We start from the raw sequence: 20,383 nt of genomic DNA, 5'->3' as shown, positions 1-20,383 counted from the left end.
TGATAAAAAAATAGTTTACACATTCAAAACAATATTTTGTGACACAAAAACCTTGACGTTGAAATGATTTTAATTACTTCTTCTAAAACAGGCTAATAAATGTTGCTATTTTATCCCAGTACAACGATCTTGAGTGCTTATTTAATTGCCGTTATTTTTCTGAAGTTGTTCACACCTTTGTAATTTGTATGAATGTGGTGGGACCCTTCTGTAAGTTGTAGATTTTGTGAAATTAATCTTTAACGGTCCGAATGATATTCTACCACTTTCGACTCATCAATATCGCTGCACCTGCAACCATGATCCCTGTAATCAATAGATCTTGATTGCAGATTGGTTATCCTGCTTGACCACATTTCCCACATATATTAACACAAAATATCTTAATATTTTGCCCAAATATATAAGTAAGCAGTTTTTGAGAAAAGCGGAGGTATCGTTTCCATTTTGTGCGTCCATACCTCAATTGAGAAATGTGGGCACTATTTAAGGACGTGTCGGAAAGTTAAGCTACCATGTTATGCTCAATTACCCATAATCCTAATCTTAATAAGGGGGCATAATCCTAATCTTCATAAGGATGGAAAAAATGGAGCAAAACTTCTGTTCTATACATTCATTTTATTATTAACTTGCTAAATTCTCATCCTGGGATGAATGGTCAATAAATAAATGGAGTAAATTTCAATGATTTCTTGAAAATTTTTATTGCATTTTTAGATTGATTTCTGACATTTTCTTTTCCATTTCTTCTATCCAAGAATCATATTTATTGCGCCATTCTACACTGATTTCCGCCCTCATCCTCTCTTCTCGCTCACACCTTTTTGCTTCATTGACACTTAGGTCAGAGGTGAGTTGGGCCACCTTGCACGCCAAATCTTTGTTCTCTATTGTAAGGGCAATGTTCTCATCAGTCAGTTCGGATATTCTTTGAAAGAGTTTTCGGATGTTTTCTTCTTGATCTCTTTTCACTACACATTCATTTTCTGATGTTGTCGATTCTTGTTTTTCGCCACTTTTCATGGACAATACATTAACTGATGCTTCTTTGTCTAATCCAGTAGCATCTTCTTTCTTTTGACCTGAAAAAAAACAAGTTAAATCAATTCATAATGAAAATAATTTTATGTGTGAAGTAATTTTCCTATTTCTTACTTAATTTGTTGCATCACGTACCTAAAGATGGTTGATATAAGTCGAAAGTACTTACATGTATGACAAGTTCTTGTGCACACTAGAAAATAAAATAAAATTACTGATCCAGTGAGAACAAAAGGATCAGAAAATAAATAGGCATAAGTTTTTGCTTGTTCAATTACACCTGCATTAATGAAAGGATAATGCCTTTAAATATATATATATATGTGTGTATATATATATATATATATATATATATATATATATATGTATGTGTATATATGTATGTGTATATATATATATATATATATATATATATATATATATTAGACATTAAGAGGAGATTATAGATAAATACCCGTTCACATACACTTTTCACAATAAAGCTAGAACCCAGAATTAGATAGAATTGAGAAATTGAGGAACGGTAGAAGGATACCACCATTTTACCAGCCGTCTTGGCAATAGATTTGATGCACGTGTTCCATGTTAGATCAGGTGTAAAGGTCAAGCCCAGAAGCTTGTCGAAACATGGAGCCTCCCCAAGATGAGAGCCATTCATTTCAATTAATGCCAAATGGGGATCAGTGTTCATGATGTAAAGATAGAAACTTTGTTTTAGATGCATTCAAAGTAACCAGCCACCTCTTTCCACATTGTACCACATGCTCAAGATCAAAAGAGAGAGAATCAGAGAAAACTTGGTCATTTACAACCTTTGATAGCAACTCTATAAATTGAAAAATGCTGATATACAAGAGGTATATATGAAAAATAAGTTAAATTTATCTAATGTAACTGTACGTTAAGATTAAACTGAAAATTTTGGAGCGATGGTATATATAGAATTTTGGTAAAATCCATTGAAGCGAACTAAGGTTAAAGATGCACATATCCAGTTGTAAATAGTAATTAGTTGTTAGTATGGATAATTGATAAAAAATCATTTAATTGTATGGAAATCGAACTTTTTATTGAAAATTATGACACTATGAAATCGTAATATTTACTACATATTTTGGAGGACACAATTGACTTAAACATTGATAATAGACATTAAGTTTTTAAAGAATATTTATTTGAGGAATTTTGGAAAATATACTTGTGTTCATATAAATTCTACCAGAAATTCAAATTATATAATTAATTGTAACAAGGAACAATGCATATTAACTTAGCACCGAACGTTACTGATAACCATACCAATAGTTAGGTAAACATTAAATAAGTATAAATTGCATTTAATAATATATATGCATAGAAATATTAATAGAAGGTAAATTATAAACTATAGAAAAGGGAGATAGGACGGTTTAAATTGTAAGGAATATGTGGAAACGATGAGGTGGAACAAATTAATATACAATAGTGCTAACAAATGCGTATAAATATGCTAAGCTAATTTATAATTTAGGATATTAAATTATTGTCAGATGTAAGAATATTTTGACGGTAAAGTAATTCAACCAATTTAAATGGATTTATTCATGATGTCATTATATGGGAATTTATAATCTTCTTCTATATATACAAAGGCAAAATGGCCGCGCATGTTTTTGTATGTCCAACAAAGGCTTTTTTCACCAGGCTTCACGGGGGAGGGGGTACTATATTTTAGAACTTTTTATATGCTCCCTAGATTATAATATCTACGATTTGTGAAGGTACATCGTCTCTAGATTTATTTTGATCGACTTTTATAAAATGCACGCTATTCCATCCTCTTGTGTGTTTCTTTGTTTTGTTTTTTTTCATATAAATAAAGCGAAACTGAACCTAATCAAATCAGCTCACTGCATCTGTTCTGGCAGATGTTTCACTAAAGACTATATGTGGAGACAACCCCACATATCAGACCATTGCTCTTATAGCAATCAGTTTTGGTCAATGTAGGGGAAACCCTTCATACCAATTGTCACTATCCAGTTCTCTCTCAGAGGAGCTGGCTTCTTTCCCCCTCTCTCCACATTAAAAAAAACGGTCTTGTGCCTAATTTGCAATTATAATTAGCTCGCTGGCCTTCATGGCCGACCCTTCGTATCAAACAATTGCTATTCATTTGAGAGCTCCCCCTTATTTAGGGAGCTTGGTGTCCCCAACATCGTGTGGAAACAAATAAATGAAACAGCAGAAAGCTGAACTGGCCTTCAGCCAACCTTCATTTCTGCACCTGCATATTCCATTAGCAAGTCAACTTTTTGATTGACATTGATATATTTGACCGTTTTTCACTTCCTATGGCCTCGTAGCATAGCGTTAAGATGTCACGTTTTCTTTCACTTTTTTTCCGCCTTCATGTCACCCCATCAAGGGTTCGACCCTGCCTGACTACTTACACTTTTTTTTCTTATACACCTCCAAACACCCAGGCAACACCAGGTACCCCGACTAGTATAATAGAAAACAAACAAAATATTTTCTGGTGTAGAATATAAATTTAATAATAACTATCGAAATGTATTTAAATGATTCATATGTTTTACTTCAATAATCAGTATAAGAAAATATTCATAGTCGAATATTAATTAAATATAATAAGGAGAAAATCTAGGAGGGTGAAATGAAAAGTGACTTTATAAATTAAGGAATATACATAACGCAAAAGCAATTAGAAAATGTAAGCTAAATAAGAAAAATAACTTAACGAATAAATAATTTTAAATTCAAACAAATAAAAAGTAAAATTATAGTTAATAAGTTGTAAATAAATTTGAACAATTGACATAGGTTGCTTCCCTTTAACTGATTATAAACTTTTTTATAGAAAGAGAAAAAAATCTACTTCCAATAATTAAATTAAAAGATCAGCATTTTCAATGTAAATGAATTTTTAAAAATATATAAATATAACAATTAATCTCATGTTTTGTGTTGAGGTTAACAAATAAATTTATTAAATAGAACTCATAGGTGGTAAAATAAATAATAAAATAAAATATAAAATAAAAATAAGATGATATACAAAAATTAAAAACTTTAAAATAATTTTTAAAAATAATAATGGGAATTAACATTCACTGAAATATGAAAATATGAAAATACGAATTAAGATCAACACAGCAGGAAAGTTACTTTCATAATGAGGAGATTATTGGTGGTTTGTATCAAGGTTTGCAAAATAATGTTTTCCTATGGTTTTTAATGAATATATCTGATGAGTAAGCTACTAAAAATGTGACAAGGACATAATTTTATTGACTTGTTAGTTGCAAACGAAACAATATTAATATTGTATATCAATTATGTAATAATTTTTTCTTTTGAAATCTAATAAACTACCAACTGAGGAGACTTGATTTTTGAATCTTTGAAAATTATTATATTACATTATATATGCTCTGAAAAGACCATTCACTGAACTTTATTACTTTTATATAAAAATGGAAAATTTTCTAGTTGATAATTTTTTTTTAATGGGAAAATTTTTATATATGATATATAAAATCTTTTTTTTTATATATTACGATTGGTATATACAAACTGATTTACATTTCAAGTAAATGATATATATATATATATTTTATTAATCATATATATATATATATATATATATATATATATATATATATATATATATATATACTAGCATTTAAGCATGGCGTTGCCCAGGTGTTTGGAGGTGTATGTTGAGAAAAAAAAAAAAAAAAGCGGTCAATTTTTTTTAAATTTGACCCCTATTATGACCCCTTAAAATTGATTGTTTTGGACTCAAATCGAGTTATTAAGTTAGATCCATGTCCAAGGAACCTATATCTAAAATTTCAAGTGTTTAGACCCCAAATTGTCGGAGGAGTTTGGTAGAGTTCTTAAAGGTCAAATCGTTGAACTTTGACCCCTTAACAGCCAAATTTCTGTCCGAAAACCGATCACGTAGATTTTCCCAAATCTCAGTACCCTGTATATCAAATTTCGGGTCTGTAGACTAAAAATTGACAGTTATCGCATAGAGAAATGTACACAGACACATAGACACACAGACAGACCCACAGACACACAGACACATTCACTTTTATAGATATATAGACTAGCATTTCAGTCCGGCGTTGCTTGGGTGTTTGAAGGTGTATGTTGAGCAAAAAAAAAAAAATGGTAGTAGGAAGGCAGGCTCGAACCTGTACCGCAAAGGAGGAATAGGATGGGAAAAAAACCTGACGTCTTTGCTGTTACGACCACCGCCAAACCAGAAGTGACGTAGGTTTAAATTAAGGCTAGACAATCTCGGTGAAAAAAGCGACCCCCCCTCCTGTAGAAAAATGCCCAGTTGAAGGTGAAGATATTAATGATTTTAGCCTATTTTTCGATATTTGTCGTCTGATAGGTCGAACTTCAAAATGATACTGATCTTGTAAAAATCCGTCGTTTCTGTCGACAGTTTTGTCAGAATTTATTTTAGACTATTTCTTTCTTCTTCTTTTCTTTCCTTCTTCTTCCCAGCCCTTTCTTCTATGATGTTGGAAGCCCTGCTGCTGCTGACACGGGACTGGACGAGAGATTTTTCTGCCAAAAAGGTTGCAAATCAAACCAAATTAATTTAGTTGCAGCTGAGATTTCGAGGGGTCCAGGCCTATGCTGTTGAGCTCAACTCGGACAGATGAGTCCTAAAAATCAAGTGAAAACAAGAAAAGAGGACCATGTGAGTCCTTAAAGGATAAATGTGCACAGAGACAGAAAAGTCTACAAATCAAGAGAATATTGTGAGAAGTTTAAACACAAGGAAAAAACTTCTAACGTTCGGAATGAAAAGCTGTTAAGTCAACAAACTAGAACGAAGCGTTTTCTACAAGCTTAGTATTCTAAGAAAACAGAATACTGTTACTGTTCTTCTATGTGAGAAGCACACCAAGGAGTCTGGAAGCGGTCCCGAGTCCCTGTTTGTAACAAAAAACCAACCCCTAACGAGGAGCCAATAAAAAAATATATATGCGTTGTGTGTAAAAAAAGAAATACGGTCCAAGGGAGACAATTCGGCAGTAGAAAGAAAAAGAACATGTATAATTTCTCTCTGTTCTTTATACTATCAAAATATCTTTTTCAAGTAAGTTCTTTCATTCTCTATTTTTTTCCATTCTGACTTATACTCTTCCGACAAAGTTAATCCTCCCCTTGAGCGAGCAAGGTAGGACTATATTTTGCAGCAAATTTTATGTGCGTCTTAAGCTTACGTGAACAGTCTATGTTACCAAGTGAACTTTAACTTTAAATCCCAAATCTTTTCCCTTTTATTTTCTTTTTTTTTCCTTCAATAAAATTGTAATTATTTTTCTTTAAATTGCATTGTTTTTTATTTTTTATCCCTCATTAAGCCGAGTTAAAGTACATCGATATTAGCTATTACAAAGTTAATTTGCGACAGTTTCAGGCAGACGTGCAAACATACATACATTTATATATTGGTAACTAAAAATTTTCGACCCAAACCGATTAAAAAGCTTGCCCTATCTCTGAATACCTTTTATGTAAAATTTCAAATGTTTAGGCCAGAAATTGTCTGAGTAATTTGGTAGAGACCGCAGAGGTCAAATTTTTTTAAACTTTGACCCCTATTATGACCCGTTAACATTTATTGTTTTGGGCTCAAATCAAATTATTAAGTTAGATCCATGTCCAAGGAACTTTTGGGAGTTGAGTCAGTGCTTTTTGGGCACTCCCTAATAAAATAAATAATTTGACACAAGCTACTGAATAAACGAACAAACAACTTCGTAAAACTTAACAAGGAAAAGGTTTATTGAAGCAAGTCAGGGTAAGATGCCCAAAAGATATAACTCTGATAAAACTTGTTTGCCTTTGCCCGGTAGTTATTCCCAAGTGGGAATCGTTGATACCGGTGTAGGCAGAGAGGGAGAGTGAGGAAACAGGTCAGCTCTCTTTGGCGTCTGGCTTGTACGAGCCCTTTCTAGTCTCGCACAAAAACATGCGTTCACATCTCAAGCCATTTTTCTTGTCATACACATACGCGCACACAAACATACGTGCGCACGTACACACACATACATATATTCACATTTGCATACATACACTCACATTCATGTGCATATACACACACGCTAACATACACACATGTACTCACATATACGCACACATGGGCAACGTCACTCTCTCTCTACAACAATAGACTTTCCTTCTCACCAGTTAACAGCAAGAGACACACACCAAACTAAACACGTGCTGTACCCTTTTCTTTCATTTGTTTCTTCATGAAATAAATTCTAGTTCGTTTAATTCAATTTAACACGTTGTTTGTTTCTTTCTCAAAACAATTCATTTTTCCTATTTTTGAACCACTACAGGCTGGAAAAAGGAGTAGTTTTTCTTTTCCGGAATGGAAGCAGTTAGTGTTCCTTAGGGGGTAAAGAAGGTCCCTGCGCTATGCCTCTGATTGGTCAGTATGTGCCATATCGCACAGTCAGGGGAGGCACTGATGCACAAGAAAAAGAGTTCTATTTGTTTCTGCTACATAACCTATATCTAAAATTTCAAATGTTTATACCCAAAATTGTCGGAGGAGTTTGGTAGAGTTCTCAAAGGTCAAATCGTTGAACTTTGACCCTTTAACAACCAAATTTCTAGCCGAAAACGCATTACAAAGATTTTCCCAAATCTCAGTACCCTGTATATCAAAGTTCGAGTCTGTAGACTGAAAATTGACAGAGTTATTGCGTAGGGAAATGTACACACACAGACACGTTCACTTTTATATATATATATGTATATATATATATATATATATATATAACTTTCATACAAATATGACTTCTTGCATAATTTATAATCTTAATAGTCCGCCATTTTCAGTTTATGTGCTTACCAGAAAAATCCGCCTATGAATATCATTTTTCTAACTACTTTCCTCTGAAGATAAGAGCCATTCTTTGAAAATCTATGACATAAGGACATTTTTTAAGTTTTTGAATTCCTTGTGAAATAATAACTTCTATTTTACAGCGTTTATATTGAATTCTTTATACATACGTAAATCATATATATATATATATATATAAAACAAGTAGTTAATAAAACATGTTAAAAACACTTTGAAAAAGAGTTAAAAACATATTTAATTTTAAAAAGGAAGCACAAAATAAGTGAATAGTCCTTAATCCGCAGAGTTTCGAAGAAATACTTTCCTTCTCATCAGAGAGTAGGATTTAGCAAAATGCGGGATCGGATTTTGCTTGCAAAAGTATTTGATGAAACTACAAGTATGTCATAGATCTTACTTGGTAACAAATAGTGAAGGAGAGGGAATAGGGTGAAGAAAAAGATGATTTCACATGAAGGGATAGTCTGGTTACGGGTAAAGTATCCAATAACGGTAAAATCCAAAAATCAAAATCCAAAAAAGTTGATTAAGTTTCCATTTCCACAAGTAAAATCCAAGGGAATCGTGTCATTGGAAGATGGTCCAAAGTAATCCAAAAGGCAGAAATCCATGGAATAATTCACAAATGGGGGCAAGGAAATTATTACGTATAAGCTCTATTTTCTACTTGGTTTTATCGAGCTTTTACATCTGGTTGAGATTACTTTATAAATATTAACTCTTCAATATTTATGATATATTATAATATACTTTAGTTTTGCCATCTTGGATTATTTTGGTAAACTTAATATATATATATATATATATATATATATATATATATATATATATATAAATGGGGGATGGGGGAAAATGATGGATTTAGTCATTTCTTTTTTTGTATGGTGCAGAACTCAAATTTACATATGTTCAGGCCTAAAACTGCACCTTTTGTTCATTTTCGCCATGATTTGGTGTCCCCTGGGGACTTTTGGGGCTAAATGGGGGGGGGTGCTGAACTTAGTCACTCTTTTTTATGCCTCGTTCACTGCGCACTCACGGGGGACCATGCATGCTTCATTTGTTTTTATTAATATCGTTTGGCCTTTAAAAAATGCCACTTGTAGAATAATTAACAAAATTCAGAGTCCTTTCCGAAATTGAACCATAATTAGTGCAAATAAATTTCAATGCTTGATTTCAGAATTTTTTAGATGAGGATTGATCATTTGTATTATTTGGACCACTGTTCTCGTCTTGAGTGTTATTTTCATAACGTTTTGGCTGATGTAACCTCCAGCCTTCTTCAAGTGTATCTTGTTGAACTCAGGAATCCTTCTGTCAAACTCAGGAATCTGCACAGAATTTTGAACAGCATTCTTTGTTTAATCTGTTGGGGTAGCATGCTCTCATGACTTGGTGGAAGTCTTAAGTAATTTATAATTGTATTCTTAGTATTGCCCACACTGAGGATCGAACCTCCAACCTCGAAAGGAGTTCCACTTAGAACTGAATTTTACCTAGAATTTACAAAGAAGCTGCACATATGCTGGGTAACGATGACCAACGAAGCAGACTTAGTATCGAATTTAATGCAATATGGGAACCATTAATTATAAATCATAGCTAAGCTCATATTGTATATATACTCTTTTTTACAAAAGAGTCACCACTTATCAAAGCCCAAAGGTCATTTGAGAATAAGGGTTAATGAATGTAAGGTGGAAGTTTAGTAATTTTTAATGGTGTAGATTGGCAGAATTTGGATTATTTAAGGGGACGGCTCAACAAGAACTTGTTTACATTGGACTTGAAAGTCACCATATTATAATCAGTTAGAAAGCAGGCCAATGAAACAGTGTTCCACATTCTAAGAAAGAGGCTTTGTTCATGGAATTTGTGTTTAAATTTAGGCACAGATAGAGAGTGGGGGGGAAAGTGTTGATAGTAGTTGTAGCTAGTCGAGTGTTTTTTTTGTGAAAGTTTGGAAAAGATGGAACATAGATTGAAACTCAAGCGATCACTTTCCATGAAAATAACGATAGAGCAGAGACAGGCTCGCAATTTTTCTTCTGTGGCAAAGCGGTTGTAGGGAAGAGAAAGGAGGCATCACCTATTAGGTTTCAAAACTAATTTTGAACTCTTTCAAGGCAAGATAGGGTATGTTGATCAGCTCCTGCCCAAATGTGGCAACAGTCTTTCATTTTAGGATGTATTTGACTCTTACACAGATCGAGAATTGCATCAGCAGTGTAATACATACTGGAGCCGTAGAATGATCCAACCATTTCCCCAGTGATCTTGACAACAGATACCTATAAAGTTGAGTTTTTATCACTTTGACATTGATATTAAAACCCTAACCCTTTTCTATTTAAAAATTATTAAAACAAACTTTTTAATATACTCAGTCATGGTAAAGCGACTGACTATGTGAAGGTTAATTAATTTGCATATTCCTTTAAAAAGCGAGTGTTAATTAATTATTATTCATTTTTTTATGGCTTCTTATTAGATGATTTGTTTCATTTCACTAATGATGAATTCTATTTATGCATAATTTCTACATAATTACGTAGAATTTAAGATGAAAACATTCTAGCTCATAGAAATATATATATATATATATATATATATATATATATATATAAGTGATCTTGGTGTGTATGCCAAAAGTCTCTACAAAACTCCCCTCTGAATATTTGGTCAACAGTTGAAATTTGATATATTGGGTATTTGGACCTCTAGCACTTGTAGAGAACTAGGATATATATATATATATATATATATATATATATGTATCCTAATCCCGTTACAAAAGAAAATAATGAAATGAACTGAATGAAGGAAACAAAAACTCAATTGCTGGATAAAATAAACGTGTCGTTTATTTACTGTTGAAAAATGAATGTTTTAGGTATAACACGTGTTCATGTCCGCATTCGAGTGTAACCATCGTTTGTTGTGGGACTGGTGGTGTAGAAAGAAAAGGAAATGTGTGTTCATCTCATGTTAGGGTCACTATTGTTTGTTCATGCGTGGGAAAAGAACTGAATAATATAGTGGAAATGGGAATGATAGTCCAGCGGGTAGACAAAGACAAAGATAGAGGGTTGACATCTTTAAAGATGTGTGCCATGTTAGCAGTCAGCTACGCGGAGGTGTTCTCTGGCACAAGTTGTAGATAGAGAGAGAGAAAGAGTGAGAATGTCAATCCAGTTCATGGAGATAGAAAGTGTATAAGGTGTACGTACTGTTTGTTAGCTTTTTGCCCCACATGGTAGCAAGTGGTGTGAGGCGCGCGCGTGCACACGCCTGCCGAAACGGCGGTGGCTGGTCCATAGACCACTCACCTCGGAAGGCGAGTTCGAAAAGGAAGAAGCTGCTTATTGCTCTTGCTTTTATAGTTGTTTCCAGTGGTCTTTTGCACATGTGTGGATTTCCTTTGAAAGGGGAAGTGACGTTGCCCATGTGTGCATACATGTGCGCGTATGTGAGTACATGTGTGTACGTTAGCGTGTGTGTGTATACACGTGAATGTGAGTGCATATACGTGAACGTGAATATATGTACGTGTGTGGACGCGTGCGCATATGTTTGTGTGCGCGTATGTATATGACAAGTAATATAGCTTGAGATGTGAACGTGTGTTTTTGTGTGAGACTAGGAAAGGCTCGGGCACACTCATTCGATTTATGTTTAAGCTGGTAAAATAGCTGCTAAATTGAACAAAAAATTGACCTTGGTATGGCATCAGTCAATTATACACGTTTTGTTTCTGTACATGTGTTAAATAAAGTTAATGGTTAAACAACATAATTTTTTACAATTTCTGTATACATATGGATTTTGATCATCTGGCAACAAATAAGGCTGGCAAGCTATATGTTTTGGTCTCGATTCTAACTGATGACATACAAGTAATTATTTTTAATTTTTAAAATCATTACTATATATTAGGTACAATAATAGGTAGAGGATTGGCTGTATAATAATAAATACGAAATCTGCATGAATTAAAATATAACATTTAAGCATATTTTACAACCAAGCAATGCTGGGCCACCTGCTAGTATATATATATATATATATATATATATATATATATATATATATATATATATAATTATTACAATAATTATTACAATAATATTTTTTAATACCTACCGACACTAGTGTTTCATCTTTTTGGGAATTATCAGTGCAGGGTGACATGATTACTACCGATCGGGAGATTTGAACCCAGCCACAAAGCCATCTTTGACTCCATTAGCAAAGAACAAACCTCACAGCCAATCTCAACCATGAGAAATATTGTTGAAATTTTAACATCTATTTTTTAAATGTCATAACATCCAGCCATAGTGATCTAATGATTATAACTATCATGATCTATGCATGCAAGCTTAGGTGACCAACTTTCTATTTCAACTTTAAAGTGCTCAACAATAAAAACCGAGTTTCTTAAAGTTGCTGACTTAATTATAACAATAATATATATATATATATATATATATATATATATATATATATATATATATATATATATATATATTACAATAGGAAAATGCAAGCACGAAAGTAATATGGTTAAGCTTAAACATGGAAAAATAAAGGACTAGTTGTTAAAACTGGAAAAGAAAAGAACAAGGTAATCTAGTAAAAAATATAATAAATTTATAACTTAAAATATTGCAGCATTAAGAATTGATTATATAATGTTAAATTGAATTTAAAAAATTCTTAATGCTGCAATATTTTAATAAAGTTATAACTTTATTATATTTTTTACTAGATTATCTTGTTCTTTTCTTTTCCAGTTTTAACAACTAGTTCTTTATTTTTCCATGTTTAAGCTTAACCATATTACTTTTCATGCGCGCATTTTTTCTTTTGTCAGCCATGATTTTTCCACTTGTTGTTTAATTTCAGTCTTATTTTTTTGACCCCATAAACATAGCATACACATATGTAATAACAATGTATGGCACTCGTCTACTTTCAATAAAATACCCCCCAATTATCTCCCTTTCATTCTGTCTGTTTCACTTGTTATTTCTCTTTTCGCAAGAGCAGTGAATTTGTAGCAACAGTAGTCGCTGAAGTCATAAAAAACGTCGCTCACCTCCTTACGAATTTTTATGAATTTGAACACCAGTAAATTCATCATAACTTGTTTTACTGAACGAAAATTAAAAAAAAAATTTCACAATATAGCTGAGAAGGTTATCTATGAAACTGTAATTATTGTTTGAAATTTAGTGACTGAAACTGCCACAACCATATATTAAAACACTACCGTGTTTAAATTATATATATATATATATATATATATATATATATATATATATATATATATATAGTAATTTGTAAGTAAAGGTAGTGATCTATAGTGATAAGTAGTAAGATAATTATACATCTAAAAACAAGAACACATACCAAAATTATCTGTTCTAGAGGCTAATGATTCAATTCTCAATGTGGGTGATATGAAGAATAGAATCGCAAATTACTTAAGACCCAATCATGACTGATGGAATAAGTTAATGCTACCCTCATAATAAATTAAATAAAGGGTTATACTCAAAATTTCATGCAGATTCCCAGCAAAAAGATTTACGAGTTCAACAATGTACACCTACAAAAAGTTCAGAAGTTACACCATCCAAAAACATTGTGAAAATAAATAACACTTAAGATAAAAACATAATACAAATGCTTGACTTGTCCACCAGGTTTCAAGCATAAATGTTCAACAGTCTTTGTTTTATGAACGCTCATTATACAGCTAACTTAAATATGATATTCAAAACTGCCAATAACTTTGGCACTTGATTTTAGCTCTATTGCATTTCTTCACTTCAGGAATAGTCTAAGAATTATTTTTATTAGGGTGGTCTACTTTTTTTCTTTTTTTTTTTTTTTTTGGAGTGATTGCATATAGTCTTACAAGTGCCAGTCAAACTTAGGTTTCGTAGCAAAACAAATTTGATTAACTGTCTTGAAGAGCTAAACTGGCCGGAGTATGAGTGGTCATTTTACATTAGATTTATATATGAAACTGATCTCTCAATGTAAATTCTAAAATAGTAGTTTGTTTTTTCTTTTCTTCCTGTCAAATTTTTCAGAGTATTCACACGTAATCGCTTAAAAAAGTACAATCACATTTTTCTTTGAGGGGGGGGGGGTAATCTGCACATTTACTGACTTATTTGTGTTTCTTACTGTGAGGGGGGCCTGTACTTGATAACTTCTGAGCTTCATGTGCCTGTGACTGCCTTTTTATTTCTCCTCCGACATAAATAACCTCTCGCTCTCTCTTCACTATCATTGTGTTTTTGGCCTTGCGTAGCTGATCCAGCTTAGTCTTCAGTTTGCTGACTTCCTCCTCTAACTCCTTGACCCTTTGTTTCAAGGCAGTCTGCATCAGCTTCTCATTCAACGAGGTGTGACGGCTGGACATGTCTCCTTGGTTACTATGTAACAGAAAAATAGAGTTATCTCCCCTTTTCTCTGCATTAAAAAATGTCATTTGGTAAGCAAGTCCAAACAAAGCAGTTTTATTATACATACTAGCAGGCCGCCCGGCGTTGCCCGGTCGTAAAAAAACATATAAACATTATATTTTAATTAATACAAAAACTGAGACATGTGCATGCGAGTATTATGTTTTTTCTAAACAGTTTACTTCTTGTAAGTAAAACAAAAAACAAATACTCAAGCTGAGATCGAAACCAAAATCTAAAGACCCGTAAATCAAGTATGCTAACCATTAGACCAGCTTGACACCATCTTTACAAAGAGTTTTCAAACCTGCCTATTCTTAACATAAAGAAGCTGCCATGTTTCATGGTCACACATGCACATTCGTGAAAAAGTTAAAAACATAAAAATCTGAATTTTGGCCCCTTAGCAACTTTTTTTTTGGTTTCAAAATAAACGATTAAAAAATTTTCCACATGTCTGTAGATCAAAAATTCGTTGAGTATATAGGTTGAGAAGTGTCCTCACACACACACACACACACACACACACACACACACACACACACACGCACACATTCTCTCTTTTATAGATATATAGATTAATCTGGGGGTTTTTTTGTTTTGTTTTCTGGAACCAAGGTATGAAGCTAAAAGAACTAAAAAAAAAACACTTCAAGGGCAAAAACTAGTCAACGACAAGTGTTAGATGGATAGATTCCAACACAGAAAACAGCAATGCTTCCTCCTTTGTCAGAAACACCATTCACTGAATTTGAGCACTAAAGGACAAAATAAGGGAAGCGAGAGTTACAAGGGTGCCGAAAGTTCACCTAAGATTCACTTTCTCCTTGCATTAACTCATTTAACTCACCTCTCCAAGAGGGCAAAGTTTGACACTAAGTCGATTTTGAATATGGAGAGAATCCTGATACTCCCAAAACTCTAGATTGGGAACAAAAACACATGCATAGTTCTGTCAGAATTCTCTCATGAAAAAAGTCGTCTCAGGAAACAAAGAGGATGCAATGCCTTGAGAAATATACATTTGAGACTGGATTGATACTACATTTTGAATCATGCCAAAAGGCTGGTTAAAAATAAGTCATTCTATGTGATCCCTAAAATATTGAAAACAATTTTTGGTGCTTCTTTAAATAACATTCACTGATAAAAATATGCTATTTAAAAATCACATTTTTGGGGGAAAAATATGAATCCGAATAGTTCAGTGCTTGAGCGCACAGTTCGACGCATCAGACGACCTATGGTTATGGTGTTTGGTGTAATTTCAAATGAGGGCTACATCATGCCACCTCACATCTTTAGTTTCAAGTTAGCCTGAAAGTCAACACCAAAGTGTACCTGGATCTGCTGAAGAGTGTGATGAGCTTCTGGTGCAATCAGGTGGCCACTGGCAGGACCTGGGTGTGGCAAAGAGATCAAGGCTTTGTTTCAGGAGTGCTACGACTTTGTACCCTTCTCTCACTGCCCCCCTCCTCCCCTGGCTTGAACCCGCTGGACTACTTCATTTAGTCATACATTAAAAACATCACCAACATGACCTCCCACAACACCAAAACCAACCTGATTGCTATCATCTATCAAATATTCACCGACCTCCTGCCGGCATTTATGGAAAAGGCATGCTCTCAGTTCTGGACCCATATCGATGTGGTTGAAACTGAAAATGGCTACATTGAATAGATGTCAGCTCTACTACATAATAAAGTTAAATGAATTGATTTTTTTCAATAAAAGTTTTAAAATAAACTGTAGTGTTGCTTTCTTTAGGATGACACTTTTACTGTTCTACCCTGTATATATTGAACACTTTTGAAAAGATATTGCTTTTTTAGTTCAATACATTTGAAATTGTGAATAAATGACAAAAGACTATATTCCAAAGTTCATAATGTTGACCATCTTATAATTTATTCCTTTAATTCAGTTGACATTTACAATTCTTGACAGTATCTGTTTTGTAGTGCAAAATCAATTACTTAATTAATTAGTGAATCTATTTTGCCCCAAATTCACCAGAAGAAATAGCAACAATCAATCTGTCAAAAGGAAATAAAGCACGATTTGACATGATTAAAATCCGAAGAGAAGCTGTAAATACCTTATGACATGTTTCCATTACACCATTTTGAATATATATATATGCATATATATAAGCAGGGATACCTGACATTGGCTGGGTTGCATTTGGACACACCTGCTATACTTAGGATATTGAGCACTTTTATTACTATATGCCATTTTCATGCCAGGCAACACCAAATAAATTTTCTTGTAAATTTTGCATTCACATTTGTTTGTAACTGTTTCACAGATGTATCATTCAGTAGTTGGTAGTCAGCCAAAATAATGATGCAAAAAAATAGAGATCAATATATGTGTGTGTGGGGGGGGGGCATTTTTAGATATTTTGGTGGAGTGAGGGAATAAACTCAAATGATGGAAACTACTCGTGTTTTGCTAAATAAAAGTGATGATGACAAATATACGGATTTAAAGCGGTAAAAAACATTCAAGACCAAAATTACTCCAAATTAGTTTTTTTGTTTTCTGTTTTAAATATAAATCAGGGTAGAGGAGTTGAACACGTTACCATTTCACAAGCACATTTATCAAAAAGAAAGTTGTATTCAAAGTAGTTGTTACATTTGGTTACAGTACCACCATTTTTTTTACTTATCCAATTTAGATGGGGCAGGCTAATAAACTTTTTGGGTGTGGAAGGAGATGAAATTACTACTATGTAAAATAAAATATCCACCATAATGGAGGTGGGGATAAACATTTGGGGGATTTTTCCGGAGGGTTCAGTTCGAAAGATGGAAAGTACTCATGTTTGGCTAAATAAAAATGATTATAACAAATGTATAAATCTAAAACAGTAAAAAATCACTTAAAACATTCAAAATCACGTAGAAATTACTCTAATTTATTTGTTTGTTTTTTGTTTCATATGTGGAAAGGGCCACTATATTATTTAGAAACCCATTCTAAATATGGGAAGGAAATGGCTTTCTTAACTATTCTGTACTTTCACATAACAATTTAATAAACAAAAGATACAGTAAAAATTATAATTTAACTTGAAAATATTATATAAAAACAGCATGGTCTGTAAACTGCAGAAGTACTAAAGAGATAAAAATGCAAAATGTAATCTCTCTAAAAAAGAAGAATCTGCAATTTTAAGGGTAGCAGTACAGCCACACCCCTAATTATTTACATGTGTTAATTATTTTTTTAAAGCAAGAACAAATGCAAATTGAATGATTAAAAAAAAATACTTTCCCCTGCAAAAAAAATATTATCCACTAAATTAACTCGCCCATACAGCACAAAATAAAATTTCTCTCAACAATGAAAAAAGATTGTTGAAAAAGTCAATCGATTAAAAATACACTTTAAACATTCAAAAACATGTAGAAATATATCCAATTTAGAGACAACAGATTTGATATGGTTTATTTTGCAAATTATTATTATTATTTTTTTTTTTGCATAAATAAAATCCAGACAGCCAAGTAAAAAGTTGATAAATTATTTTATTTGTTTTCTGTGGTAATAAAATTATCCGTACAGAAAAAAATTTACATTTAGTAAATGCTATCTCAGTTTAGAGTAATTTCTGTTATGTTTTGTTTTGCGTAAATTATATTTATGTATTAGCTATTAATTGAATCTTAAAATAAACACTTCCCAAAGCGAATCAGATAGCCTCCGCACAGAAGGATGAAATGATAATGGAAGCAAAATTAATCTTATGGTTACCTTTTTATTTATTTATTTTTTTTGTGATAAGGTTGGGGGGGGGAGTAAATTTTTTAATTAATTTGCTATAGTTTTAAAAAAATCCCCCTTTTATCGCTGTGTCTCTTGAGTCAGTTGTTGTTGTTCTTGTTGTTGCAGTTTTTTTTTTTAATAAATAAAGCTTACAAATATCCAAATGATACAAATAACCAATCCTCATCTCCAAAATCTAGAAACGTAAATAAAGCTTACTTCTGCTTTTTAAACAAAGGTTTTGTCAGCTTTAGCAAATAATTAAAAATAAATTATACAAATCAACTTTAAATAATATTTATAAATAGAAAAATTAAAACAATTCTCTCTTTATAACCCGTAAATAACATAGAGCTAATTATTAAAATAGATTTTCTTTGTTGTGATATGTAAATTAGGTTACTTCTGTAATATAGATTTCTACCTTTGAATAAATAGTGTATGTATATATATATATATATATATATAAAAATATTTATATAAGACTTCACTTGTGAAACTGTACCTTTTGTATATATTAATCAGATTATGAACAAATAGATAGACAGGAAACAGACAGATATGAATACGATTTTATTATGATAGATATTACAATTTCTTTATCTTTTTTGTTTTTGCTGCAGATGCCAGACACCCACTCCAACTGAGAGATTGTTAATCATTTGGATCTTTCTTGAATATAGTTCACTGGATATATTTACCAAGTAGTTTTTTTTAAATTTTTTTCATGAATCCAGTAGCTCCTATGATTACTGGAATGGTGGAGATCTTAGAGAAAAATGGACAAAGTCCATTTTTAATATTTAAAACAAGTTAATCGAGTCATCTTCGTTAAGATAAAGATATTCGTACTGGAATAAGTTTATAAGTATGAATGAAGATAAAGGTTAAAAAAACCCATGTATTGATAAAGAAATATCCCATTGGTAGGAAAGAGAAAACAGTTCATATATGAAGATTGGAATGAATGTCCTGTTCATAAATAAGTGTTATGCCTGTAACGGTGTGGAGAGGCACACTGTACTATGGTTGGGTAACAGATATAATTAGTCCATAATATGGAATGCCCCGGTATGTGAATGTACTCGACTACAGTGTTCTCTCATCAGTAGAAGATTCTGATAGCACATTTTCAGAGAGCCGGTTAGACAGTTTTATACACGAAGCCAAACGAGAATCTTTACTGCTCTTCATACAAAAGCTGTAAGGGCCAACTCCTCATGATCGAAGACCAAGAGGATTGTTTTACGAAAGCCAAGAAACTTCTCAACGAAATTAAAGTTTGACTCAAATACCCAGTCAAGCCACAGCTACTTCTCAGATGAGAACTTCTGTAGGATCAGTTGCACAATGAGCAGAACAATAGCTTCCACCTTGAGTGTTATTTTCCAAGGTTTCGATTGATGTAATCTCCGACCATCGTCAGGTGTATCTTGTTTAACTCAGTAATCTTCCTGTTAAATTTGGGAATCTGCATGAAATTTTGAACAGAACCTTTTAATCCGTAACGATAGCATGCTCTCATTTCATCAGCCATGACTGGGTAGAAGTTCTAAGTAATTTGCAATTATATTTTTGGGTGTTGCCTACACAGAGGATTGAACCTTCAACCTCTAGAAGAGTGTAATTTACAACTGAATTTTACATGACTGAAATATTGTGAAAATGATACTTACGATGAGAATGCAAATAATATGAATAATCAATCGTTACAAAAAAAAAAAATCAGAAATAACAAAAGCCCACATTCCACACCAAATTCCTACACATCAAAATGAATTTGTATTACTTACAAGATAACATCCTCAGGTCTCTTTGGTCTCTCTGCACAAAGGTTTGTTAGGACAACTTGACATCAGGATACATCACTCTACAAATAAATTTTGACCAAATATTCCAAATAACATAGAATTTGAAGACCAAATAAGATCCCCTTGGCACAGCTATACACTGGCTCATGCAAGAAATGGTGCACTTTCTCCTAGTGATGTTATATCAAGTAAAAGCACTAAGCTGGATACTTTACCAGAACAGATGAATTATTAATCCGGTAAAATCAAGAGACCACAAGAAATATGTATTGTTATATAGTTGCGAAACAGAAGAGAAATTAGCTATTATTTATCTATCTATTATATCTGTTTATCAATGAATC

The 20,383-nt window shown here is 32.6% G+C and overlaps 1 protein-coding gene across 1 annotated transcript; it reads right to left on the bottom strand.

Moving 5' to 3' along the window:
- Positions 1-688: 688 nt before the first annotated feature.
- LOC145246758 (uncharacterized) lies at positions 689-14,415 on the bottom strand. Its single transcript, XM_080108530.1, has 2 exons — positions 14,168-14,415; positions 689-1,085 (listed from the first exon to the last, which is right to left on the bottom strand). The coding sequence occupies exons 1-2, from the start codon at positions 14,403-14,405 to the stop codon at positions 706-708; spliced, it is 618 nt and encodes a 205-aa protein (XP_079964656.1). The 5' UTR covers positions 14,406-14,415; the 3' UTR covers positions 689-705.
- Positions 14,416-20,383: the final 5,968 nt, after the last annotated feature.

Source organism: Euprymna scolopes, chromosome 24, assembly GCF_053919585.1.
Source record: "Euprymna scolopes isolate OS-2025 chromosome 24, ASM5391958v1, whole genome shotgun sequence".
Classification (NCBI taxonomy): domain Eukaryota; kingdom Metazoa; phylum Mollusca; class Cephalopoda; order Sepiida; family Sepiolidae; genus Euprymna; species Euprymna scolopes.
The sequence above is the reverse complement of the archived record's forward strand: the minus strand, read 5'-3'. Positions and strand labels throughout refer to the sequence as shown.

Coding starts and splice junctions, on each gene's coding strand:
- LOC145246758 (XM_080108530.1), bottom strand. CDS start 14,405: ATGTCCAGCCGTCACACCTCGTTGAATGAGAAGCTGATGCAGACTGCC. Junction 1,086..14,167: donor AAGTACAGGCCCCCCTCACA/GTAAGAAACACA, acceptor GTTTTTTTTCAG/GTCAAAAGAAAGAAGATGCT.